Source organism: Electrona antarctica (genome assembly GCF_951216825.1).
Source record: "Electrona antarctica genome assembly, chromosome: 11".
Lineage (NCBI taxonomy): Eukaryota > Metazoa > Chordata > Actinopteri > Myctophiformes > Myctophidae > Electrona > Electrona antarctica.
In genome coordinates this window covers 15,195,249-15,222,693 of record NC_136792.1, presented here as the reverse complement: position 1 = coordinate 15,222,693, position 27,445 = coordinate 15,195,249, and the positions used below count along the sequence as shown (strand labels likewise).

General features: G+C 41.7%; 3 protein-coding genes across 7 annotated transcripts in view; 1 reads left to right on the top strand and 2 right to left on the bottom strand.

Annotated features, from left to right (window-relative positions):
• Nucleotides 1–3,649, bottom strand: rpl35a (ribosomal protein L35a). Of its 2 annotated transcripts, none has more exons than XM_079514008.1 (5): nt 3,563–3,649; nt 2,749–2,784; nt 2,115–2,267; nt 762–906; nt 1–66 (listed from the first exon to the last, which is right to left on the bottom strand). In XM_079514008.1, the coding sequence occupies exons 2-5, from the start codon at nt 2,757–2,759 to the stop codon at nt 43–45; spliced, it is 333 nt and encodes a 110-aa protein (XP_079370134.1). In that variant the 5' UTR covers nt 2,760–2,784; nt 3,563–3,649; the 3' UTR covers nt 1–42. The 2 variants fall into 2 exon arrangements, with proteins under 2 accessions (XP_079370134.1, XP_079370135.1); XM_079514009.1 differs by lacking the exon at nt 3,563–3,649 and adding an exon at nt 3,464–3,487.
• Nucleotides 2,817–11,198, top strand: drc9 (dynein regulatory complex subunit 9). 3 transcript variants are annotated; one of them, XM_079514003.1, is made up of 10 exons: nt 2,817–2,920; nt 5,195–5,300; nt 5,725–5,858; nt 6,651–6,779; nt 8,129–8,210; nt 8,300–8,461; nt 8,725–8,799; nt 9,452–9,583; nt 10,167–10,268; nt 11,073–11,198. In XM_079514003.1, exons 2-10 carry the CDS (start codon nt 5,196–5,198, stop codon nt 11,178–11,180), a joined length of 1,029 nt encoding a protein of 342 aa, XP_079370129.1. In that variant the 5' UTR covers nt 2,817–2,920; nt 5,195; the 3' UTR covers nt 11,181–11,198. The 3 variants fall into 3 exon arrangements, with proteins under 3 accessions (XP_079370129.1, XP_079370130.1, XP_079370128.1); XM_079514004.1 differs by having other exon boundaries at nt 5,191–5,300; XM_079514002.1 differs by lacking the exon at nt 2,817–2,920 and adding an exon at nt 3,568–3,743 and having other exon boundaries at nt 5,191–5,300.
• Nucleotides 11,199–16,687: 5,489 nt separating this feature from the next.
• lrch3 (leucine-rich repeats and calponin homology (CH) domain containing 3) overlaps nt 16,688–27,445 on the bottom strand; it is a 36,826-nt gene continuing 26,068 nt past the window's right edge. Inside the window, exons 12-20 of one of the 2 annotated variants that reach the window (XM_079513610.1) lie at nt 27,313–27,414; nt 27,108–27,155; nt 26,912–26,965; nt 23,094–23,127; nt 22,756–22,869; nt 21,802–21,884; nt 21,570–21,707; nt 21,301–21,378; nt 16,688–17,309 (exon numbers count right to left, since the gene is read on the bottom strand). In XM_079513610.1, coding sequence (XP_079369736.1) covers nt 17,166–17,309; nt 21,301–21,378; nt 21,570–21,707; nt 21,802–21,884; nt 22,756–22,869; nt 23,094–23,127; nt 26,912–26,965; nt 27,108–27,155; nt 27,313–27,414 — 795 coding nt within the window. In that variant the 3' untranslated portion in view covers nt 16,688–17,165. The remainder of the gene's footprint in view (nt 17,310–21,300; nt 21,379–21,569; nt 21,708–21,801; nt 21,885–22,755; nt 22,870–23,093; nt 23,128–26,911; nt 26,966–27,107; nt 27,156–27,312; nt 27,415–27,445) is intronic. The other variant, XM_079513611.1, reaches the window with a different exon arrangement.

Here is a 27,445-nt window from a genome sequence, read left to right as displayed (position 1 = left end):
TGGTTTTTGTGTTTTTATTTATTCTGTACAACCAACAGACACTCAGATTCGGGAGGGGTACAGCATCTGAAAGACACAAAAACGAAAACACAATGTCACAACCAACAGATGCTCAGATTCGGGAGGGGTACAGTATCTGAAGACAAAAGCAAAAGCCACCCTTCATGTCTCAAGAATATTCTATAATGAACAATATGTGGCCAAAAAATAATAATCTTGAATTGGCATTTATGACACTGACCACCTGTAAAAGGTTTGTGTGGTTGTCACAAAACACACATGAGGATGAACCACTGTTCAGGTAAACTACTTAAACGTTTTTCAAAAATCAAGGCTCACAATAACAAAAAGTTAAGTGGCTAACAGTAGTATTGCTAGATATAATTACCACTCGTCCCTGGTGTCCAATGGCCTTGGACAGCAGGTTGTTCAAGTTAACAACAATCCAATGGTCTCTGTGCATAAGTGTAGTTCTCAGGTGGCATCGCTTAATTTGATTAGCTCAGCAGCAGATTTGAACCAGAAACATTATGAAGGTGTTGAGTATTTGCGGTTCAAATCTACTGCTGAGCTTGTGTGCTGGAACAGGGAATGTTTATGCCACCTTCTGGAAATACCACTCGCCTATTAGTTTGCATTGCGCAGTGGGCTCAGTGCGCTATTTCCGAACGCGCCCAGTCTATTGCTGTGGACAACATGTGGTACTAGGTAACGGAAGTATAAAGGCCTCCAACTAGTCAAAGGTAATTCGTTTTAATTACCACTCTGATTCGGTGTCCCATGGCCTTGGCTGGGAGGTTGCTGGTGAATTTGGCGCGGACCATTCCACTGTTTCCATGGGCGCGAGTCACCTTACCCCAGATAACCCTGGTCTTGTTTGGTTTGCCACCAGGAGTCACTGTGTTTCTGTAATAAAACAATATAACAAAATAAACTTTAGTTACTTTGGTTTCACTACAGTAAATCCAAGAAAATGTACATATACAATGAGTCAAGATGATGTTGGGGGTCGAATCCAAATCGACAGAATTATTTCCAAATCTAATAGTAATTTAGCATGTAAAAGATGTGCCATTTACATTTGTGAATGTTTGTCTTTGTTTCAACTAAAACGTTAAGTTGTTTAGTGCCTTAGGGCCGATTCATACTCCTATTTTAGAGCCGAATAAAAGTCGGTTCGGCACTGTAGAGCCTACAATGTCACGTCATTTGAGGTTCGGGGGGGCAGGTACCGTCCTAAAGTCGGCTCTTCGGTGCTACTGAAAATTTCTGACGAGCCGAAATCATTTCGGCACTACAGCGCCGAAACAGCGATAAAATAGGAGTATGAATCGGCCCTTACAAAAGGTAGTCAAAGAGGGGAATAAAAATTAAAAAAATTGAACCAATAATCAGTTGGTTCCTCAGAATTTGTGGGTGATTCACTTAAAACCAACATTGGAGCTTGAAACCTGATTTTGTAATTCGTTTTCCTGTGCACATGTGAAAAACAGAAGGGTAAAATGCTAATAAAATGATTAATGTATGTGTTAGATTTAGGTGTGCCAAAGTGCCAGCATCGACAGTCAGTGTTGTTGCTTGCACACTGGCAGACACCTCAGTGTATTAATCCCCATTCAGATCAAAGATTTGCAATTAGAACAAAAAAACATTTTGTAAAGTTTTAGCAGTCTGAATCATCCCATCGCACAAAGAGGATGCTCATTTGCAACATGCATAAGACATTAATATGTCAATCTCTCTCTCACAAGCTCATGCAGTGTGCATGGTATAAAAGTATGTTCAAGGACAAACTTTAATGTAATTAAACAAAAAGGAAAGGTTCAAAATCATGCCTGCACACCACAAATTTGACAAAAAGGAACCAAGCCATAGAAAGTTAACGGTAACCTTCAATGTTTCACAGCATGTAATAGCGAGGCCATCGTGTTGCCAACCAAACTCAAATTAGTGAGTTCAGAATAGTTACAATTTTCCCAGTTGGCGATTAACTAACATTTGTTTGACAGCCTCATTTAGACCCTGCATTTCAACCAAACAACTGTCAATCAACACTTCAGAGGTAGAACTTCAGCATACAGATACATGTATGGGAGTCATTGAGTGAAACTCACTTCTTTGCCTTGTAGACGTAGGCACAACGTTTGCCCAGGTAGAAGTCTACCTCATCTCTGGAGTAGACGCCCTCCACCTTCAGCAGAGCTGTGTGTTCACGCTGGTTCCTCAGACCTCGCTTATAGCCGGCAAAGATGGCCTTCGACCACAGTCTGACAAGAGAGACACCATTCAATTCAAACAACTATACAACAGATAGTTTTGGGGAAAGCAATCTGATTGTCTAAACTATAAACAGCTTTCTAGCTATGCTTTAAACAACCATATTAGGACAGCGGCTACATCCATCATTTAAAAAAAAAAAGAAAAGATGTTTAGCGTATATCTGAGTTTTAAGCATAACTTGTATAATTGCAATTACACTCAAGGGTGTTATTTAATGTCATTAATGCATGTCTGCGCTGCCTTTCGGAACTCACCCTGCATCACAGGCGTGCATTAATGATGGTAAACAACACCCTCGTGTAATATTGCTTAACTCAAACATCTCTGATCAGGACAAAGTTTACCATGCAAACTAGTAATGTGTGTCAAAACGGACTTGAACATAACCCATTTCAAACATAGTGAGAACAGCTGATTTACAAGCTCACAAGACAGTCACAGCATGTGTCAAGAGTTTGTAGATCTTACCTTCCTGGCATTTTGAGTCTTCTCCAGGTGTGAAACCTAAAAGACAAACACAACTTACTTAATGCAAGACGAGCCTGTATCATAAATTGCCAGCCCAGGTTGACTTCAGCCCATGTAGTTATTTAATACACCCGATTCAGTTCTATCACCACGAACTAAAGGACTACAATAAGTAAGCTCTTGAGCTTTATTATATTTCAATATGCACGCAGAGATTTATGCATACATTTTGTCAAACATATCAATTAAGACAGAAGTGCAGAAGATGAATTAGTTAGCATCATTCATCATGGCTGCTACAGCAGATAGGTCATATAGGATGTTCACGTGAACCGTTAAAAGTAACTCAGCTAAACAGACGGAATGCATATTATAAAACAAAGTTATAAAGAAAATTGTTTAAAATGTGTAAACTTCATGTTCGACGGTGTAAACATTGGCTAGCTATGCATGATCCTCCGTTACTTAGTTAGCTGCTACCGGCTATTTGGCAAGCAATGTGAAGTCAATGTAAAGTCAGTTTCCACAGGAAAGTTAACATAGTGGGTTCGTTATGTTGTTCGTTATGTTGTTACTGTTATTTGTATTTGTAACAGTCGCAGGGGGTTGAAAAACGCTGTACTGCTATGCGTGAGTCAGTTAGCGGTTAGCTCCATCCAGCTCATATCACTCCCATCTTTATAAATCCATCAATAAAACCAGCTGTATTTCATACGTAAGATGTGATTAGATGAGCGGGGATGTGAATCGATCAGATTAATAACGTATACAATGATTAAAAGTTATATTTTAACGTGGTGTTTTCATCTCATACCTGCACTGTGAATGAAAAATGGAGGAAAAGGAAGTGCGTGAGGGCCGCTGGGAAATTATTGGTGACGTGGGGTGGCCGATGAGATGCCTGATAGCACAACATGTAGAAAACGTGTATTATTCTTATTCTTGTACATATTCACATTATTTCACATTTAGCGGAATATACTGGAATATACTGGGTAATGAAAATACAACGGTTGACTTGATTACAAATATAATATTCGTGGTGAAAAGTAATCGTGCAGACATGATTTAACACGTTTAGTGCGTGTGCAGTTTTATATGCATTTAAAATGTAAAGAATAATTACCTTCATTCATTGAGTCAACTATTTTATAATTTGATGTGTATGTTATTAAAACTTAGTTTGTCGGTGTTGTCCATAGTGTTGTCGGGCAACTGAATGACCAATCACGGCGCTGATCTACAAGCCCACACCGCGTAGCACCGCAGTGTGTTGTGGGCTTGTAGATCTACACGCGATACCACCGTCGTACTACGAAGTACAACCACGCCCGATCTAGATTTAGTTGCCACGGTGACCAATATAAACAGTCAGACAGTAGAAGAGAAGTTCATGTGCATACTGCATTTTGTCACCCAGTAATGGTTTATTCTTAAAATAATAAAAGACAAACGTGTGTTCCACCCAAAACGTGAGTAATAATGATTATTTATTTATTTAATAGTATTTTCCCTTCATAGATGTACATTATGTTCTCCGAGTCTTTCTTTCTTTCTTTCTTTCTTTCTTTCTTTCTTTCTTTCATTACCAACATAAATACCAGAGATTTTACAAATTTAAATTTGTTGTGAAATGTAGCCTACATTTAATTCAGATTATCAAAAATCAAGAGGGGTTTATTTGTCACTCACAAACTGTTGCTTAGGTTAGAAGTTAGAACCCGCCGCAGTGGTGTCCAACTAGAACTTAAACCAAGATGCTTCGCCTTCTGCCTTGAGCAGACCTCTATTATATATTATCCGATTATGCTTTGTCAGGATGACTGAGCCAATAAGATCCATATATGGGTTCTACCACATCGATCTGATATCAGCATTAGGTCAACCCGGACCAAATATAGGAATTGTCATACTAGACGTGTCATATGTCATATAACCCAACGTGCTAGTCGGATATGTCATAGCCCGACGTCCTAGTCGAATATCCCCATTACCCATATGGAGACTGTCCAATGACCAACTCTCCCTCCTCCTGATATGAATAGAAGTGAGAGTCTTCGTTACACAAACGATACAAGAAGCAGCACAATGTTGGTGTGACATAATGTTAAAATAAAGATAAATATTGATAAGAGAAGTAGCCTACAATTTAAGTAGAATGACGGGTGTGATAAACCTCCTGTGTGGTATCTTTTAAACAGTAATGGCGATTGTAAACTGCAAGAAGACAGAAGTCATGCAATACCAATATCAATCTATCAATCTTGTGCAATGTATACAGCACATTGCACAAGTAACATTTTGAGCAGCTCTTACAGTTCTATGTATTTATTTTTTCATTTTGTGTGTGTGTGTGTGTGTGTGTGTGTGTGTGTGTGTGTGTGTGTGTGTGTGTGTGTGTGTGTGTGTGTGTGTGCGCGCGCGCGTGCGTGCACGTGCCAGTCAGGATGTTGTGTGTAGAGGAGGTACTCGGGGTGTGTGCTGTCCTAGAAGACACTGCAGACCAGCTGGACGTGTTGGGGAACATCCTATGTGCCAGAGGACACTCTGTGGTGACTCTCTCCAACCCTCAGTACTTCTCAACTTCTCAAATCTGTTTAACTACTTCACTTCACCCAGATTTTATGCTTTGGGCTATTTTAGCAAAATTTGTTTGAATAATGTTTAACATGTTTAACACAGATCTTCTCTTATGTGGGTCCCTGGAGCAAAATCCTTTCAAATGTGGGTCTTCGGACAAATATCAATTTGGGGATCCTTGACATGAAAATGTTTGAGAATCACTCTCTTACAAGACTCGCCCTGTAGGGCGAGGTTGCTTCTCGCCCCTCAGGCGTCTTACTGGTTATTATTATTATAATATTATTATTATGTGCGACATGTGCGTGCGTGCGTGCGTGCGTGCGTGCGTGCGTGCGTGCGTGCGTGCGTGCGTGCGTGCGTGCGTGCGTGCGTGTGTGTGTGTGTGTACGTTAGGTGCTGGCAGACAGCAGTGGGATGCTGGGCCAGCAGAGACACACCCGTCAGAGCCAGGGGGCGGGGCCAGACAAAAGCCATCATCTGAACAGAACTAAAGATTCAGAACTACTGAAGAAAATACAGACAGACAGGTAGACAGACAGACACATACAGTAGAACTACTGAAGAAAATACAGACAGACAGGTAGACAGACAGACACATACAGTAGAACTACTGAAGACAATACAGACAGACAGACACATACAGTAGAACTACTGAAGAAAATACAGACAGACAGGTAGACAGACAGACAGACACATACAGTAGAACTACTGAAGAAAATACAGACAGACAGACAGACAGACACATACAGTAGAACAGACATCTCAAGAGCTACCAAGATCAACCTGTTCAAAGCCTGTGTGGAAAGTATCCTTCTTTATGGTGCCGAAACATGGACAATGAATAAGGAGTTTCTGGATCGTCTTGATGGAACATACACAAGACTCCTCATGCGTGTCCAGAACCTTTCATGGAAGGACCATCCCACTAAAGCTCAGATTTATGGAGGCTGATGATGATGATGATGACAGTAGAACTACTGAATAAAATACAGACAGACAGACAGACAGACAGACAGACAGACAGACACGTATACAGTCTGAACTAATGAAGAAAATACAGACAGACAGAAACATACAGTGGCATTAGCAACCTATGTACAAAAACTATTAGAATACGTAACGCACATCACTTGGTTGAGGTGCTGGGTTAGAAAGTGACATACTGTAAGAAAAAGAATAACCCCGGACACTCGAGCCAAGGCTCTTCATCAGCTCAAACACTGTTTTTTATCCCACGATTTTTGTAAACCATTTTTCTCCCCCAGTGCCAATTGCCTAAGCTGACTGTAATCCTGTTCACTTTCTCCTTTCCTCTGCAGGCTTTTTGTGTCTACGGTGATTGATAGGCTGTTGGCGGAGCTGAGAGCCAATCAGACGTTTGTTAGTCTGTTGGAGTCTGTGGAGGAGGAGAACGACAGGAAGTCCCAACTCTGTGATGTCATCAACAGGTGACATACTTTACTGGTATTAGGTGTACCTGGTATATTATATTGGTACTATGCCGTACTGGCACTGTACTCTATACTGACATGTTGTGCTGGTGCTGGATTGATTGATTGATTGAATATTTTATTAGTCAGAAATGTAAACAGCAGTTACAGCACATGGCACAGTAAGACATTAAAGCTAAAAGAATAACACAAAAAAGTCCTGGGGACTTCCATTATGGACAAAAGTATTCATTCAATTAATCAAATATGGCATACAAAAATAGGGTATGGACATTACTGGACTGGTAGTGCTGTAAAATGAGTGGACCGGTTGTGTTGCTGTTGTGGAGAGTGTAGAGACGGTAGAGCGGCAGCACGGGAATCAGAAGGTTCCCGGTTCAATCCCTGGCTTCCCCTGGCTTAGTGCAGAGGTTTCCTTGAGCAAGACACTTAAAGGGGAATACCACTCATTTTCAACATTTTACTTGCTCATTAATATACCATAGTGAAAAAAATAAAAAAATTAAAGTCCCCCCATGCTGTGTTTCCTAGAACTGGAGGTCTGAAAAAAATCATTAACATGGTGAATCACATCTTGATGATGTCATCAAGATGTGATTCACTGGCCTGGGCCGTGGCTCAGCGGTCCAGGCGCCTTGGCCAGTAGCCCGGGCCTGGCAGTGTGCCGCGGGCTCGACTCCCGATCCTGACGGCCTTTACTGCATGTCACTCCCCCATCTCTCTCCCCCATTTCCTGTCAGCCTACTGTCTGTCTCTATAAAAAAAATATAAAATAAAGGCGAAAGCCACAAAAAAAACCTTAAAAAAAATGATATATATATATATATATATATATATATATATATATATATATGCGATTCACCATGTTAATGATTAGTTACATAGTAAAATGTTGAATGTTCACCGCTGGAAGAAACTGCTGATATAAATGTTGAAAACGTGTAGATTGGCAATTTTAACTATTCAAAAATGTTTTTCAAAATAGTAAAAAAAAAGTAGAAGGAGTTTAGGGATAAAAGGGTTTAGCATGGACAAAAATAGAGCTCTCAGAGAGCCAGACAGAACACAGAGCGGTTAAAGCATGCAGTAGCTGCAGCAGACAGGAGGGGGGGCTGTCTGCAGGAGGAGGATCCCTCCAACAGAGAGTGTGTGTGTGTGTGTGTGTGTGTGTGTGTGTGTGTGTGTGTGTGTGTGTGTGTGTGTGTGTGTGTGTGTGTGTGTGTGTGTGTGGTGTGTGTGGTGTGTGTGTGTGTGTGTGTGTGTGTGTGTGTGTGCGTGCGTTGTGTGCGTGATACAGATGCAATATGAATCCTCCATTTGCTCTTTTTTTTTTACCAATGGTTTAGAGAGGAGGAGAGTTGTAGAAGGATCAGATCTCTGCAGAAACACCTGACAGACCTTCACACACAGAAGAACATGGAGCTACAGGTATCCCTCTGCTACACACTATGCATACAATTAAAAACATATCCAGACACCGAAAACACATTTCCATTGGGATGTTGGTGTTGTTGCAGAGTCGTGATGAGTTGACGGCTCATTTAAAAGACCAGCTGCAAGAGCTGAAGGTGAAAACATCGCTGGAGAAGAAGTATGTGAAGAGCAGCTGCAAACAACTGGTCTACCAGACGCACAAACACAACAACCACAACGAGAGCACACTGCAGCAACACATACAGGTGTGTCCACACCAGTGGTTTCTCACAGTGGGGTGCAGGGACCCGCAGAGGTCCGCGGGGGTGGGGGGGATGGTATAGCATCAAAATCAATTTAACCACTTGTCTTTAACCATATACAACGGCTATTACTGAAAATAGCCAATCTATAAGCTGTCAATGTGTCGCAAAATATCTGTTTTTCATTGGTTAAATCTGATTTACTCAGATTAGTTTTGCTGTCTGTCTGTCTGTCTGTCTGTCTGTCTGTCTGTCTGTCTGTCAAGCTGTTAAATGACAGATTGGAGGAGGAGAGAAGAGTTCATCAGCACATGAATAGCTTTCTGAAGGACCACCTGATGGTAAGGATTCATTATAATGACATAATTAATAACGCTGATATCACATTGTTATTACTAGACCTGTCCCTACTTGGGAACGATGCAACTTGGGAACCTAATAATACCCGTTGTCAACTTGTCACCCATTTTAACTATCCGTCTGTGTCCCTTTTGTGGCCATACTGTATATGGAGATCTCTGTAGTATGCAATACCCGTTGTCATAGCACCCATTTTAACTGTCTCTGTCCCACATGGAGATCTCAGTAGTCTGTCTGCCTGTGCCTGACTGTGCAAACTGACTGTGAAAAGTGGACTGGTTAAGTAATCAAATGGCAGGTGTGGGGTTGCCATGGCAATCAATTGGCTGAGGCAGAGGCTGGAAATTGCACAGGTGAAGGGACTTGGGCTCATTAGGTCCACTGGCAGAGCCTGACCAGAGCTGACCAGGCCGGGCTCTGTTGTGGTGTGGAACGTGTATGTCGAATTTGAAGTCGGTGGGGCAAACGGTTCTCGAGTTACGTGCACACACAGACACACACCGTACACACACGCACACACACACACAGACACACACACACGTGAGATGTGGCGCATATAGTTAGATTATTGGGTTATTGTCATAATAACGCTGATATCACATTGTTATTATTATTGGGTTGTTGTTTCTGCAGACACTATCGGAGCAGGATGAGTGGTGGATGGAGAAATATAACCAGGACATGGAACGCAAACAACAGGAAGCAAGCACCTTGAAACACAGCAAGAGCAGCAATGTCACTATACTACAACTATTGTCTAGCAAGGTAAGAACACGCACGCACGCACGCACACACGCACGCACGCTCTCACACACGCACGCACGCACGCACGCACGCACGCACGCACGCACGCACGCACCTTTTGGGTAACCTCTAAGGTTGTCCCGATCAGATCGGGTGATCGGAAATCGGGGCCAATCACGTCGGAATCAGATCGGGAGCCAAAAAACGTGATTGTGACATCCCTAGTATCAATATTATATCCATATTATGATATTAGACTGGAAATTGTCTGTGAATCGGATATTGTACTATTGTGATATGGCATAAACGTGTTCTATAAAATATAAATCTCGGATCGGGAAAAATCGGTATCGGATTCAAAATCAAATGATCGGAATCGGATCAGGAGCACAAAAACGTAATCGGGACATCGTAATCCCCTCTTTAACTGACAGTATTTTGCCTAGATGATTATGATTTGACCACTCAGTACAAAGAGTGTGAAGGAGAATTATTAATAATAATAATAATAATGATTATGATTTGACAGTACTACAGAGAGTGAAGAGTTGGTTTTGGATGATTAATAATAATAATAATAATGATTTGACCTTTGACCTGTCAGTACAGGGATAGTGAAGAGTTGGTGTTGGATGACAGGGTGTTGAAGGAAAACCTCCGCAGACAGCTGGGGAAGGACAACATGGAGAGGAGCGCTGCTACCATGGTAACCACTCAGATAGATCCCATAATTATACTAAATTGGGACTTGAAGGGGAGAAAATGTTTTTCTTTTTTCTTGAAGGGGCATGTTTTGCACAATAAGTCTTTTCATTATGTCTGCCCACGATCTCTTTGATTCATACAGTAGGCTACGTTTATTTACCTCAGTCACTGATACTAAATCTGATATTTTATTTTTTCTATATATGAACCTGTGACTATGAACCTGTGACTGTTATAAAACGGAAATAAAAAGATTTTGAAAAGAAAGATAGATCCCATAATAACCGGAAAAGAAATACAGATATTAACATGTTTTGTAAAAATGGCAAATAGATTTTTGGAGGAAAGAAACAGCAGTGTTCCTCATCTGATCCATCGTCCACGGCTAGTCTTCCCATTGGCTGTGGAGTTTTAATCTGTGTTTTTGTCTTTGTAGGACAGACAGACAGACAGACAAATATGTCCCAGTGGAGGAAAGTAACTAAGTACATTTACATAATAAGTACTGTACTTTTTGGAGTCACGGTGTGACTCATTGTGAGCTTGTAGATAAGCTATTTTCTAGAGAATCTTATACATTTGAAAACTTGAAATGGGACATTCTGCACAATGAGTACTTTTACCTTTGGTACTTTAAGTACATTTTGAGGACAATACTTTTGTACTTTCACTCAAGTACATTTTGAACTTTTGAACTTGACGGAGTATTTCTATATTGCGGTATTGATACTTTTACTTAAGTAAAATAATTTAAGTACTTTAACCCACCACTGATACCGTCCTGTATGACTCCATGTTGTCTCAGGTGCAGGCGTGGTGGAGAGGAACTCTGGTCAGACGCTGTTTGGGACCCTTTAAAAAGGGGAAGAAAGCCAAAGAGACCAAGAGAAAAGAAAAGAAGAAGAAGAAATGAAACGTATCTCTGTCGCCTGGAACCAGAACTCTTCCTTGTCTGCTCTACTTCTTCATCAACTGTGGCTCTCCTTACTGTTGCACTTTGAAGTGCTATATTGCTCTTTCTTTTATCACCAAATAAAATCAATCAATCAATCAATCCAAAGGTTTTAACTTCTTGTCCATATGTTGATCTATTCTACAGTAAACCCTTTAATCCTCATTCCAAATGGTTTCTCTGTTTAGACTTACCACAGATCGAATCTAGAGCAGGGGTCTTCAAGGACCCCTTAGCTGAGAGAGAGAGAGCGATGAAGCAGGGACCACCCCCCACCCCACCCCACTACATATTGTATAAAATTCTGCTGCAAAATAACATTTTCATAGATTTCATAGACTTGTTTGACAGCACTATAATCACTGTACATTTATGTTTTGTTTGTTTACACATTATCTTTTCTATTAATATGTTGGATTCATGTTAGTAACGTTAATCCATGAATGGATTTTTAGACATTTAACCAGTTAAACCCTCAATATTTTATTAAGTATTAGCCCTGCATTTGGTCAGCCTTTTCCCCATCTACATCAAACCTCTTTGCTGAAAATAGCCGATCTACAAGCTCACAATGCCTCGAAGCAGCACGTGGCAGTGAGCTTGTAGATCAGCTAATGTTCCCTAGAATAGTGGGAAATGTCAAAACAAACACACAACACACACACACACTAAAGTATGAAACGTATTCACATCAGTGACTCAAATTAGAACTTTTATTCAATGCACCAAATATTCAATCCAGACATGTTCAATGTTTTTATTTGTGTTTTTTTCAGGGACAATTCTCAGCAAGAAATAGTGAAAATACAAAGTTTAAAAATGTAAAAAGGGCATTGTGTTGCTGTAAGCAGGCAGGTCTGGAGCGGGATAGTTCTGTCAGTCAGTCTATTAAATGCATCTCTGTAAACATACGGAATGTTCTGTCTTGCCTTTATGACATAAAAACCAAGGGTGAAAATAAAAAAAATAAGTCTCCTTGACAAAGAGGGAGCCCGGCAGAGGGGCCAGCACTGGACCATGTGGAATTCAGTCAGTAACCGTGGTTGTTAGGAACCTCTGGTCACATGTTTTATCACAACTTTAGGGGGGTGGGGCAACATGTCTGTAGATCACCAATAATAATAATAATAAAATAAAAAATAAAAACATTTACAAATCTCTTGTTTCAAACTCCAAACAGTAACTTCAATGATAAAAGTATCAGACATCTGGAAAATACATGGCTTGTTTTTGCTTACATATGAAAAAAGAAAAAAAAAAAGAAACTATTGCAAGGCGTTTTAAGGTCCTTACAAACCGGGAATGTTCATGTAGTGCCATTAATTTATTTTATTTAATCTGCGGTTTGTGTCATGAGTACCCACACAGAACGCCAATTATAGAAACGCGCCGATAAAGCAACTTCCTTTTAAACAAGGTCAACTTTTCGCTGTGACTAAAAAGCACCCAACTTATGATTTGAATGAGGCGCGCGTTTTCGGATGGTATATTTGTCACATTCCCGGCGTGCAACGGACCGTGAAACAGCCATGCTGGGGAGGAGCCCAGCGATAGGAGGAAAAACATGTCATTCAAAGCGTCCCATGGTCAGCTTAGCCACGGCTATTAGGCCACAACAAGAGGGGCTAACCCGTCATTGCTAGGGGTCGTCATTAGAACACGTGGGGGAACCTCGGTCACCAAACCAGGGTTTGAACAATCTTCCACCCTAAGCCAGCCACAAATTATGTTCATCTTGAAATCTTACTTAAAAAAAAGAAAAAGTGTTATCTTCTTGTCCTTTGACCAGCGAATAGGGACAGCGTCTGTCTGCGTCGCCATGGGAGACCTTGCCTTGTCGTCATGGCAACAAACAGGAAATAACAGCGTCATATATATATTTATATATTTACAGTTAACATGTACACACCAACAACACGAGTTGAAACAAACAAGACAGACGAAAAACTAGGATGTGGCACTGTGGCTACGTAAAGTCGGACTGGTGCACTCATAATGGGAGTGGAATGTGGATACTACGATGTAATATCCATACTGAATACCACGTAGTATGCAGTATGGTTTCTGCATTTATCCTTGCTGCATATCATCTGTCAGGTGGAAACCGCATGTCCAAAAAATTGTTAATCTTCAGGGTTCAAATGAAAAAAAAGTAGCAGATCGACAAGCTCAAAACACGTCGCTTCGTGCTGTGTTTTGAGCTTGTGGATTTGCTACTTGTGTGTGATGCTGTAGTGCGATCAAGTATGGCGTTCATTTATGAAACAACACACTATCTATACTGCATACTACATAGTAACCATACTGGTAATTACATAGTATGTATCTAATGTAATGCACAAATTGCACATTGTAATGCGCTTTGGAAAAAGGTGCTATAGAAATGCAGTATTCACTTCATACTACTTAGTATACAACACAGTGTCCATACAGTCTACTGCATAGTAGTATTCATATACTGCACATGTAACATGACCTTTCTCCATCATTTCCATTCCAAGGCATAGTTCTGACCAAAGATTGGCGACAAGATGAAAACAGCCGGGGGTCCCAAATGTTTTGGGCAACATTATTTGTAAAACAAACCGTTTAAACACTATGAAGTTGATAATGGCACTTATTTAGTTAGCGAGTTTTGGAAATTCCAATCTGGGAACCATGCATTGGATTTTTTTTTAAATAAAACAAACTTTTGTGATAGTTACTGTACTGTACTATACAGTTTTGTTAGTTACACTTTTATTGTTATAGTTATAGTGCTGTGTGAATGGGCCTATAGGCTGAAGAACAGTGCCACTTTAGGTCACCCAGTCGTAACGCCGGCAGCTGTTCATACCCCAAACGGACATACATAGGCACATACTGTAGACACATAGGGACACGAAGCCAGTTATTGGAGCGGTGTGCACCGCTGAAAGAAAATAAACCGCGTCCTCTGCTTGTTTGTTTCCATTTGAATTTGCCTCTGGGGGCGCCGGCCAATGGAGGATGGCCTTTTAGGTCGGCCCTCAGCCCTCCTCTTCCGGTGGGGCGCTTACGTTTTCATTCCACTAATCCCCAACGTACATACCATTCTGAATGCCCCTGCCGACAGATTCAGTAGCGCAGCTAGGAATCTGTTTTTTGAGAGATTATGGAACTTCAGACAGAAAGTGACCGTAGTTTTATATATTAAGCTGCATGGATACGGCTAACCGTTTTATCTGGCCGGAAATGACAGAGCAGGACAGTAACAGGATCAATACTGTGTGTACTGCAGTATTAAGCACTTAAACCCCACTATCCGTATTGTGGGGAAATAGCAGATCGACAAATCTCGCAAAGCGTTGAGAGCTTTGTCGATCTGCTTTCAGCGAAAACTTTCCCCACAATAACAGAAATAGAGACACTAGAATAGAGCTCTGCAGTACTCCGGTCGACCATATGGCGCTTAATCCATTAAGACCTGACGACGCATCTGTGTCTAATGTGTATATAATCACCTTATAGCTTTTAACCACCATTATTTTAAACTTTATCTGTAAAAATAGCAGATCTACAAGCTCATAGCATGGCAGAGTGCCGCACTATGAGCTTGTAGATCTGCTATTGTGATGTGTGCAAATATTTGAATATATTCTTTCCCAGCTAACTTTTTTTTTTAAAGATATATATTTTGTTGCTTTTTCTGCCTTTATTGAGAGGTTGAAAGTAGACCGACAGGAAATGGGGAGAGAGATGGGGGTGCCCAGACGGTTGAGCTAACCGTCCAGGCCCCCAGCGAACATTTTTAACTCAAATATTTGCTTCTGGGGGGGTTCCTGGAACAACATATTTTCAGATGGGGGTCCGTGGTCAAATACAGATAATTCTGGGGGTCCTTGACATGAAAAAGTATGAAAAGTACATATACGTTTTCCAGAAAAATGTCAGGATTTTATAGAATCTGGTCTTAGGTCTTAATGGGTTAAGTGGTTAATGCCGTTTAAGTGGTTAACACTAATTTATGTTCTGTTGCACGGCGGTAGAGGTGCAACGGAACATAAATGGTGCTTTAGCGTGTACTGTCTGCAGTATTCCATGTCCATTAAGGGCCACTTTACCCCTTTTGCAACCAGTTCTTATTTTAATGATGTTTGGGAGACAAGAAACACTTTCCTGTGGTTTTTATGTGGGTAATATGTGTTTTTAGATATTTCAGTATTTCAAAGTGTCACTGGGCTCACTTCCTTCCTGGACTACAATTCCCATAATGCTTTGGTCCACTGCTCCTCCTTGTGGATAGGGGGAGGGCTGTCTTACTGAGACAACATGTAGTCCAGGAAGTAAGTGAGCCCAGTGCCCATGACATCATGGAGTCCATGGACACTTTGAAAGACTGAAATATCTAAAAAACACATATTACCCACATAAAAACCCCAGGAAAGTGTTTGTCTCCCAAACATCATTAAAATAAGATCTGGTTGCAAAAGGGGTGAAGTGTCACAGGAATACACAAGGTTTCCCCCCTCAACTGACTGACACTTACACAACTAGTTACCGATACGATGATGGAAACATGATTCTTTTTTTCTCTTCAAACTGCTTTGATGGGTTATGACTGTAGCAGTCCACCAGCTGGTGACGCCACACACAAATCACCTGACAACAATGAAAATAATAATAATAATAAACTATAGCATATTAATATGGTGCAAAATTACCAAAGCGTATTGCTGCCACCGAAGAACGAAACAATAAGATCAGTATCATGTTGTAACGTGAAAAAGTGGTTCTCAAAAATAGCAAATTTACACTCACTTTGTGCCGCAATGCAAGCTTGTATATCTGCTATCTTTGAACATTTTAGAAAAATCTTGAAAGGCTTTCTTTTTTTACTAAATGTTTCTCTTCTGGGGGTCCCTGGGCACAAAACGGTTTCAGATGGGGGTCCGCAGCCAAATACAAAAGTGATTTAGATGGCATTTGTAGAAGAATGTCCTAATGGGTTAAGTTTTAATAGTTTATTATAACAAGATGCTTTTTGTATTATTATTATGGCTTGTTATAACCTTTGTTTCATTATAACTATAAGTAATTTCATTAATAAGTGAAATGGTATAATGTGATAAGGTTTATATTGTTAAAACAATTTCATTAAGATAATATAAGTTATCACATTAAAATAATATAGCACAAGTTATCATGTTTTAACATTAAAACAATAGAAGTTCCCTCACATAAAAACATAAGTTACCAAGTTATAACAAAATGTTTTGCCTTAAGTTACTACTAGGTTACTCCGTTATAGCGTGAAATGTTTCACATTATAGCGAGATGATACTGGAAACGCTGCAAAATCTCTGCTGTACTTGTATCGCTGTCAACATTTCAATCACTCAGTGAGGTGCCCTGATGATGGTAAAATGTTGACAGCAGCAAAAAAAGAAATACGGCAGGCCACGGAAGTGCGTGCAACATCTTAAAAACAAATCAACGCTGTTTCCCACTCTTGGGTGGTTAGTTTTTAATCGTGTCTTTCGGCAGCGGAGGACCCACTGCTCAAAAAGCTTTCAGAGGACACGCACCTTCTCTATATCCAGACATGTCACATGGCAAGGCGGTTTTATTTGTATAGCATGAAAAGCATCTTGTTATAACAATACACGTTTCATATTATAACGTGATACTGATGATTTCTTCTTTTCGTGCCCAGCAATACGCTTCTGTACAAAATAAAATAAAAACCCAGTGGACAGAGAAAAAGAGGAAGTTACTGTCTGTCTGTGGTCTATTTGACATCATAAAATGTTCTTTCGTAAGAAGAAAAAAGTTAAAAAAAAGCAGTTGGAAACGTTTGATCACTTCCTGACGATGCGATGGAGGACTCGAGGAGACAAGATTTTTCGTGTCATTTTGTCTTTCTGGGACATCGGTCGGTTGATAGGTGTTGTTGTCAGGCAACGTCCCGTAGTGTGGTGGGCGGGTCTACAAGGCGAGGGGGGTGGTTGCCGCGGAGACGCTGGTGGTGGCGTGTTTGGGTGGGGCCAGCTCCAGCAGAGCGCGCACCGTTCCCGCCACCTGGGGGAGCCCTCGCTCCTCCAGAATACACACAGGAAGACACAACTGAGTCTACGCACACAGACACACACAGATAGATAGACAGACAGACAGACAGACAAACAGAAAGAAAGACAAACGAGGGGGGATGAACAGAAAGGAGGGTCATGTCAATGGGTGGACTAAAAAAAATGATAATCGCCATGATGGCAACAGAAAATAAATTACTAATGAACAACATCAAATAAAGATGAAATCAAGAGAATTAAAAGGACTGATTATGAACAGTACTGTGTGTCCCATTTGTCGCATGATAGTGTTACATGAAAATATCCTGACTGTAAGCCCCCGATGAGTCATATGGCGACCATGTTAGAGGCTTTTGTAAAATAACGAGTACATTTTGGCCTAAGGGTGGTGCAAGGTCTCCAAAGTCAATAGGGTTTACCTTGCAGTCTGCCCGTTAGTTTATGAGCTATCCTGTGTGCTAATTGAGATAAGGGTGGTGGCTAGGGGAAAGGTGATGGGGTCACTCAAATTGTTAAAATTTGATTTTGAAATCTTGTGTACAAATGGAAATTCAACTAGAAATATAGCTGCAAGCAGCGATAAAGACGGGTCAAGCTATGAAAGCAATAAAGAAAACACCTATATGCAATATGCACAATGAGCCATAGAGAGAACTTGAGAGAAATAAGACCACTCCATTAACAAATTATCGCTTTAAATAGCTGGTTGGAGACTGGAGATGACGTTAATTATTTTGTTACGCTGCTTGGCTAAAGGGGTTGTCTGTCAACGCTGTACTCCCGCAGCCAACCATGCATTAGCATGGATGGTCAAGACTCCACTCGCATGAATGGAAATGTGATTTCAACGGGGAGGGGTTAACCAGGCTACGAAATTCTTTGACGTCGCTTTCTTGACGTCGTCAAAATGTGGATTGAGCAAATCATATAATTGACTCATAGGGAGATTCCTTTGACGAATGACTGTGAGCTTCAGTTTCTTGACCGTTTCCCACAATCCTCTACCATGTTGCCAAATTCCATGGAAAACGACAGCACAGAACTGCCCAAACTGCGAAAAATTTGCGGAATCTGTAGGAAAACTTTAAGGGGTTTACGCCATTCGGGCTTGACCTGACCCCCAATTATAGTCATATCAAATTGGTACACAATGCCTCCCTGCTTGGCACTCAGCATCAAGGGTTGGATGGGGGTTAAGTCCCTGCGACATACTAGTGTCATGTCCACAGCATAAACGTGTTGGGGACTCCCTCTTTCTTTGGTGTTTAGGCCCAGGTGGGCACGGTTATATGCCTAAACCCACTCCTAACCTGAAAACCTAACCTTAACCTTTCAAACACTATGCCTAACCCTAACCTCCCAGAAACTATGCCTAAACCTAACCTAAAAAACACGCCCACCTGGGCGAAACACCGGGAAAAGAGAGAGCCCGGTATTTGTAGCATCAAGCCGCCTCCTGGCCTATGGGCCACATGGCCCCGTTAACCGTTGGTTCCAAAGCCTACTTACTTTAATCTCATTTTATTTCCAACACAATAGTTTGTCACTACTGGGCTCTCTACTCTACTTCCAAACGGATGACAGCAGCTGGTGTCTGGTGTGTCCAAGCAGTAGCATGCAGCTGCTGATTACTGATCACCGATCAATTAGCAGGTTCATTTTTGCACAAGTCAGACTTTAAGGCAAAGGGAAACAGGAGGAGAAAGCCTTTTTGGTCATTGATGTCATTCATGCTGGATTGAAAGGGATTTAGATGGTGCTAACTTGTGCGGTACTTGTGCTTAACTAATTAATAGGCTCTATGCACAACAGTCTCTTCCTTACTTCCTTCACAGGTCTTACCAAAGGTACTAATGGAGGCTCTGTTACATTTACTGTAGCTCAGTGGTTCACACACATTTAAAATGTCAAGGACGCCCCGTAACTCAGAGTGTGTACAAATGGACCACTAGACCTGTAAGCGTCCATTTGGTTGCACTTTCAGAGTTACACACCCGTAAAGGGGCCATTTGGAACGACGAGGGTCCCTGGCCTGGACCCAACACTGAGACCCACTGGTGTAGCAGAGCGTTTCCAGTGAGCCAACATGCACAACAGCAGCACCCCGACTCTGTTTAGCCAGAATGGAGCAGAGCCTTCATTAGTATCATTTAGGGACGTTAATAGTGAATCGATTAATCAGGGTTAAGACATTTGTCAATTAAATTTAACGTTTAACAATTAATCGAAAATTCAGCAGTTCCACCATTAGGCGGGTTTCTGTGAATGTAATGCTGTCTGCGGCGCACGTGGCCGAGGGACGCGCATGTGGGCCGGTTAAAATCCCCCACACACACCTTGGTAACCACAGAAACGTCTCTGCTTTTGCATGTGATGTGACAGACAACACAGTGCACGTTTCATTTCATTTTAATCCTCATACAAAGATGCCATTGCCTGGCCCTGTATCTCAAATGATCAAATAAACATTTAATTAAGAAATATAATATCCCTTTTGTATTCTGTTTATCAGCAAAATGTAGATTTTTATGTTGGACATAAATTAAGATTCTCAGATAAAAAAGCACCGTTTACTAACCGGTTAATCGATCGATAAGGTTATCAAAACTTGAATGATCAATAAATGAATAATTCCCATCCCTAGTATCATTGATAACACCAACTGTGAAGGAAGTAAGGAAAAGGCCCAAATCCTTTCCAATATGGCTGCTGTGCATATTAGAGACTATTGGGGTTTTGGGGTCGGCCACGTGGTTATCATGTTCCATTCACTCTGGTGGCGGCGCAAGGTGGCAGTAGATCACACACAACACTGACATGATTGACAGGTAGAACAAGGCAAAGCCAGCCAATTGGGTGGGATGGGAGGGGCCAATGCAGGGCGGGGCGAAGGAGAGTAGAACACAGACTGTCCTATAAACCACGCCCCCTTTCCTCTCTACAATCTCATCAACTGAACAGAGATGCTCCTGTGTGTGTGTGTGTGTGTGTGTGTGTGTGTGTGTGTGTGTGTAAAAACAAATAGATTCAACAAAACGGGTTCAATTAAAAAAGATGAAAGATACAACAGACAGAAGGGAAAATGGAGGGAGGAAGAGGGAGACATGTTAGTTGAAGTGAAAAAAATTCACACTCGTGTGAAGTGAGTGGTGCAACTCTGTGTGGGGGTCCCCGGAAGTTCCAGACCCACAGGAACGCGCCCAGGGTGCTGGCGCGGTTCCGGCGAGCCGCCCCACGTCCGAAATGGTCGAGAAATGACAGAGTTACCGTGTGGGGGTCCCCGGGGGGGTCCTCGGAACATCCAGACCACCAGGGGTCTCCCAGGTTCCGGCGAGCCGCCCCGCGTCCGAACTCCGAAATGGTCACTGTACTGTACTGTACTGTACTGTACTGTACTGTACTGTACTGTACTGTACTGTACTGTACTGTACTGTACTGTACTGTTAATATGTGTGTGTGTGTTAGGCTGCGCAACAGTGACACTTGGTTGTGAAAACCAACCAAACCAAACCACCTATTTTCGTGCTCAGACAGACAGACAGACCGACCCAGCCAGGGAGGGACCCAGGGACACATATAGCTGTCTATATGTAGGAGTGGTTGCACCACTCAAATATTACCTCTAGAAGAGAAATTTAACAGCTGTCTCTTATCCAGAGAGACAGACAGGGCAGCTGAGAGGGAGACAGTGTACGAGAGACAGACTGTAGGACTGCTGAGAGGGACAGTGTAGGAGAGACAGACAGTAATACAGCTGAAAAGGCTCTGGTAGGATCTAATCCCAGATCAGCAGGTCATGTGTGTGTCTGTCTCTCTCTGAATGTGTCAGTCTGTCTCTCTCTGAATGTGTCAGTCTGTCTCTCTCTGAATGTGTCAGTCTGTCTCTCTCTGAATGTGTCAGTCTGTCTCTCTGAGTGTGTCAGCCTGTCTGTCTCTCTAGCCTCGGGGACCGCAGGCATTTTGTTGCCAAAAGAATGAGTCAGTCAGTCAGTCTGTCTGTCTGTCTGTCTGTCTCTCTCTGCAGTCTGTCTTACCTGAGGTACTCCAATCCTTCGACAGGCTTCCAGGAAGTTCTCAACATTCCGTCGACATTTGGCCATGGTCAGTTTGGGCTGCGGGCGACAGGTATGGTAACCGGTTAAGTCACATCATTTCTGTCACTAAAGTGTAAAGTCATTTAACTGCTTAATGTAGGAGTGTTGCCGTCTGCATTCATTAATGACCAAATATCTACTGAGACGAAACACGCGCCCATGTCCCCCTGGCTCCTACATTTCCCAGAGTTCCTTGTGTCTGCACTCACCACAGCGGGGGAGGGAACGTGGATGCTAGGAACGGAGCGCGGCCTCACGTGATTGGCCAGATGACACAGCACCACCCCGTCCGTCAAAGCCGATCCCAAGTCACTGGGCAACGACACCTTGAGACGCGCCTCAATGTTCTACAGACAGAAAGACACACAGATACAGAGGTTAACACACATGTTCATTTCATTCATCCTTAATTAATTTAGGAATATTAATGAGGCAACTGACTTTGCGGAGTTCCTCCACAAGCTCTGCCTCTTCCCCTCCTAGAACAGGTGGAGGAGGTCTGGTTTCCTCTGGGTGGCCCTCTACTGGAAGAGAGCAACAGCAAGTTATGAGTGATTTATACATTCTTCAACATGTCCTGGTAGGATATAAGACCAGCAGTACTAGAGGTTCTGGTAGGATATAAAACCAGCAGTACTAGAGGTTCTGGTAGGATATAAAACCAGCAGTACTAGAGGTTCTGGTAGGATATAAAACCAGCAGTAATAGAAGTACTAGAGGTCCTGGTAAGAGATCAAAACCAGCAGTACTAGAGGTCCTGGTAAGAGATAAAACCAGCAGTACTAGAGGTCCTGGTAAGAGATAAAACCAGCAGTACTAGAGGTCCTGGTAGGATATAAAACCATCAGTACTAGAGGTCCTGGTAAGAGATAAAACCAGCAGTACTAGAGGTCCTGGTAAGAGATAAAACCAGCAGTACTAGAGGTCCTGGTAGGATATAACACCAGCAGTACTAGAGGTCCTGGTAGGATATAAAACCAGCAGTACTAGAGGTCCTGGTAGGATATAAAACCATCAGTACTAGAGGTCCTGGTAGGATATAAAACCATCAGTACTAGAGGTCCTGGTAGGATATAAAACCAGCAGTACTAGAGGTCCTGGTAGGATATAAAACCAGCAGTACTAGAGGTCCTGGTAGGATATAATACCATCAGTACTAGAGGTCCTGGTATGAGATAATACCATCAGTACTAGAGGTCCTGGTAGGATATAAAACCATCAGTACTAGAGGTCCTGGTATGAGATAAAACCATCAGTACTAGAGGTCCTGGTAGGATATAAAACCAGCAGTACTAGAGGTCCTGGTAGGATATAAAACCATCAGTACTAGAGGTCCTGGTAGGATATAAAACCAGCAGTACTAGAGGTCCTGGTAGGATATAAAACTCCTCTTACCTCTCCTTTGGTCCTCTTTCTGAGTGAGGCGATACAGATAGCTCTCTGGTCTCGGATTGGCTCCCCGGCAAGCGGCCACACCCCCAGAGGCAGGGTAAGATGTGGATTGGTTGGCTAGAAGGAGAAAATAAGAGGGTTTTAATGAGAGATGAACTGAAACTATTACTATGTTGCTGCAATGCCCGAAGAACCATACTAAAATAATGTTTTACTTTTTGTGTAGCTGTAAACAATGACCAGCTTAAACCTTGATTAGAGCTTATTTTTATACAGAATAAAACAATAAGTGAAGTAACAACAGGACATGGTGTGACTGTAGTCAGAAGTTGTAATCTTACCTGTAGGAGACATGGCTGTTGTTCTGTCTTCACCCTGAAGACACACAACATAAACAGATACACAAATATTGTTTTAGACACAAATCCTGTTTTAGACACAAACACATTATTTTTTTCCCTCTGAAGAATTGCGTCAATATGCTAATTCCCTACCATGTATACAGTGCCTGTCACTGCTGCCCGATAATGGTTCCATGGATTAAAGCAAAACATTAATCTCACGACTGAAAATGTCCTCCACACTATGGCTTTTTCCTAAACAATTAACACAAATATGTAAAATTATGTTTTAGCAATATTTGTCCTGGTGTTCTACATACTGCCAACTAGGTGAAGAAGTCACAGATTGAGGCTTTAACCTTTGCTTTTATTAAATATTCCAGACCTTTAGGGATTTATGGAAGAAAACTACAACATGACGTCACGCGGTGGTGGTCACCACTCACGCTCACACAACACATCTCTCTGTTTTTACTAACCACCGTTTTGGTGGTCACCTCTGGCTCTTCACCTAAAACTGGACTAGTATGAATAGGCCTTTAGTCTCCACAGTGGGCAGGGACTTTACCCAAAACCCTGTGCCACCCGGAGACCCCTGGATACAAACACACTGCAGTTACCATGGATACCACCATACTTTGTATTAGACTTTATTTTGGTCCAAGTAAAGCTAAAACAACTAAATAGATATCAGCTGTATTCCCCAGATCCAACGGAACACCCACAGAGATGCTATTTTTCTCTATCTCTTGCCTCTTGTTACGTGCAGTAAAAAAGGAAGAAAAAAAGACTTGAACTGTATGTGCATTCGTGTGTGTGTGTGTGTGTGTGTGTGTGTGTGAGTGTGAGTGAGTGAGTGAGTGAATGCGGTGGACATGCAACGTTAGTTACAATGACAGATTTATGTAAGCAACATGTTTGTGACCAGAAATGCGTTTCGTAACTTTTTGTTTGTGATTGGTTGAATCACAAGAGACCTGCAAATACTACTTACTACTACTTAGTAGTTTAGGGATAAGGGGTTTAGCATGGACAAAAATAGAGCTTTCAGAGAGCTAGACAGAACACAGAGCGGTTAAAGCATGCAGTAGCTACAGCAGACAGGAGGGGGGGCTGTCTGCAGGAGGAGGATCCCTCCAACAGACTCAAGGTGTGTGGAGTGGGGGGAGGGGGTATAGAGAAAGAAAGCAACAAGTAAAGACAAGAACAGATTACATTCTTTAAAATAAAGTATTAAATGTACAATGCACAGGGTTAAGAGAGGTGATGTTTGTTGACACCTCTCCATTGGGAGTATAAAATAGGGCTTAAAGGACAACTTTAGTTTTTTTCAACAATCATGTTTTAGGTTGTTATTAGAGAAAGTAAAAGGTGAGTGTCGATTTTCTTTTCATTTGCTGCTTTCTTTCGTTTTTTTACAAAATGTTATGGCGATTTCTTTTTAATTATTTACTATAGTTCTACTAGACCCCAGGAAATTGCATCTGGCCACAAAAGATCACGGGATCTACTGAAGATGGAGGAGGAGGTACTAGTGTCGTAGACTCAATATGTCAGCTTGTCCCCTGCAAATGTTCATATACTGTATTTAAAATAACACCATAGCACCACCATTAGCCTTTTCAGGTGGAATGCCCTACCAACAGTCATCAAGACTTGTGAATCCCTTGACTCCTTCAAAACCGCTCTCAAAAGGGCACCTACGGACGGCTGCAATTCGAAACTGGCCCCCGTAAAATCTGAATCCCCCACCCACCTTTTTCCCCTTACCGTTTACATTTATTTCCCAGTTTACATTGTTTTCCCAGTTTAACTCCTTTTATGATGATTTTCCAGTTTTTGATTATATAGAAGTGTATGTTTGTACGTCTCTAAATGTTCTGATGAATTGAAAAGGGTGGACCCTATTGTAAACAAGTGTAATGCTTCATGGTGTCGTCCACAGTTTAACAGTGTTTGTATGGAGTTGTGCTTGAAATGTACTGTAATTAGTGTGGTTGCCCTAAAGGGCAACCAGACTATTGTAATTGTAACACTTTATTACTCATGCATATTATTATTCCACTAGAGTAACCTTTTGTTTGACGCACTACTCCTCCCACAGTTTTGACTGTACGCACTTGAGCCATATCTCAAATTTACCGGCTTCATCAGGAAGGATGTGCTTGTATTTTTTGTAAATGTTGTATAGTTTAATTGATATTAATTTATTAGTGAATAAAATTTCCCCATTGACATGAATGGGAAAATGCGATTTTTCGCATTTTCTCACATTCAAGTATTTTTTCCTCAGAGACTGTAAGCACTATAGTTACAAAACTTGGAGGGTAGGTTCATAATAATTACTAAAATTAATCAACTTATGTTATCGGTCGGCCTCATGGTGGCGCTATAACAGCCCACTTTACGTTTTGGCTTATAACTCTTGAACCGTAGGTCGTAAAATAAAAATATTTTTTTCCCTGACTTCCTTGGGTCATGACGCATCTCCCCATATAGGCCCCGCCCATTTGCGTCATGATAGATTTTCCGCCATTTAGAATTTTCTCCAAAACACACTTTTGGCTCCTCCTCCTACAGATTTTGTCCAAAAATCGGCACACATGCTCTCCGGACCCATCCGATTAAAACACCAACTGCAGTATTTTGGTAGTGCGTATCGTTCGGCCGTAATCGTCGTCCGAAGATAGTAGGAGGGGCCTTATTTACAAAAAATGACATAAATCACGAACGGAATGTCCAATCCATCCCAAATTTGAATCACATGTCGCGGGTGGTTCAAGCAACCAAGTACCAAAAGCAATTCTATTTTCATCCATAGGGGGCACCGCAAATGCGAGAAATGTAACCGTTTGTCGCAAAAACATGATTTTTGGGGGCTAAATCCCCTCCGAATTACTTATGCATGATCGCAGGGGTGACGCGACATTGTAATTGGCTGGCAATATCAGTGGGAGGGGCATATGTAAGCCACTGCGGCAACCACACTTTGAAATTTTTTAAAATTGCGACCTTTCTAGTTCTCCAATACTGTTAATAAATACTTGCTCGCGCACCAGTTTGGGAATCCCTGCTCTACGCCATTCATGCTCAGAATGTCTCTTTCCCTCTCTACGCCATTTTTAGTGCTCAGAAAGGCGCTCTATTGCAGATTAAATTAATGGTTCAAATGTTATACATCTTATTCTTTTGCATAATTTTAATGAGGTTAGGTAATGAAATGGTTTTAACAGAGAATGGGCATGCATCGCTCTGAGCGACGTCCTGTGATTGAGCAATATTTACCTAGACATTAAACAGGAAATGATAATGAAACCAATATATAAATAGACAAGACATTCACACAGGGCCCATTCTGCTCTCGCCTCATTTTTGCGGGTTGGGATGAAATGCCACCCCAACAGGGTTTGTGTTTAAATAAAAATAATGATATCACTTTCTCTGGTCTGGTTGTGAACTTGTCTGCCATCATTATCATATGGATCGCCCGTTGAGCTTGACCGTTGTTTTTAATCAATTCATATAAAGTGATTCCTGTGTGCACTCAATGCAGCAGTCTGTCTGCAGAAAGAAAAGCAGGGGCTAATCCTTGCTGTGCAAACAGGTTCTCACTGAAACTTGTAAAGCAGATTATTATTTATATTTTAACTTGAAGCTTTTAAGTTTCACATTCAAACATTTATTTGAACCTGGAATATTTGTTGACTGCCCTAATTCGCCAGGTTTCCGTTGTCAGGGCAGTGAGGGCACTAATATAATATGAATGTATATCTTTTTGGAGGTGTGTTCAACAAATTCTCGGATGGCCAAGCTCTTACCATAAAGAGAGCAGAGTCATCTGTGTGGGTAGAGCGTCTGGAGGGATACACACTCTGAACAGCGCACACACACACACGCGCGCACAAACACACACAGATAAAACACAAACAAAAGCTAACATGACAAACATTTCCATAAAAACACAGTTTTACAGGAATACATGACAGTAAAGAATCCAACATATATATCACCCACCTCACTGTCTGTAGGACTGGATTTACTGGGGCTCGGAGCTGCTTTATGCTGAAACACACAGAGACAAACCACAGTACCGGACAACGATTAGATTAATTTGGTGAGATTTCAACATTGAAATCAAAGGCATCTCTGTATTTGTACATTAACCACTGAAATGAAACTACCCGAATATAGACAATATGCCCTGGCAGGGTTTAACTACCTTCAAGGAGTCTCTCTGTAGAGGTCGTGCTTTGTGTCTCTCCTCTTCGTACCTCAGAGCGGCGAGCTGGGCCTCCCGTCGAACACGCTCCACACCTCCTCTCTGACGGACGGACAGACCCACAGGTGTGTGA

What these genes read in the sequence shown, in the direction of transcription:
- rpl35a (XM_079514008.1), bottom strand. An exon ending in TACGTCTACAAGGCAAAGAA is followed by an intron (nt 907 to 2,114) that starts GTGAGTTTCACT and finishes GTTTTATTACAG; the next exon opens with AAACACAGTGACTCCTGGTG. An exon ending in TGGGACACCGAATCAGAGTG is followed by an intron (nt 67 to 761) that starts GTAATTAAAACG and finishes TGTGTCTTTCAG; the next exon opens with ATGCTGTACCCCTCCCGAAT.
- drc9 (XM_079514002.1), top strand. Translation starts at nt 3,581, where the DNA reads ATGGAGGAAAAGGAAGTGCGTGAGGGCCGCTGGGAAATTATTGGTGAC. An exon ending in AATATACTGGAATATACTGG is followed by an intron (nt 3,744 to 5,190) that starts GTAATGAAAATA and finishes TGCACGTGCCAG; the next exon opens with TCAGGATGTTGTGTGTAGAG. An exon ending in AGAAGAACATGGAGCTACAG is followed by an intron (nt 8,211 to 8,299) that starts GTATCCCTCTGC and finishes GTGTTGTTGCAG; the next exon opens with AGTCGTGATGAGTTGACGGC.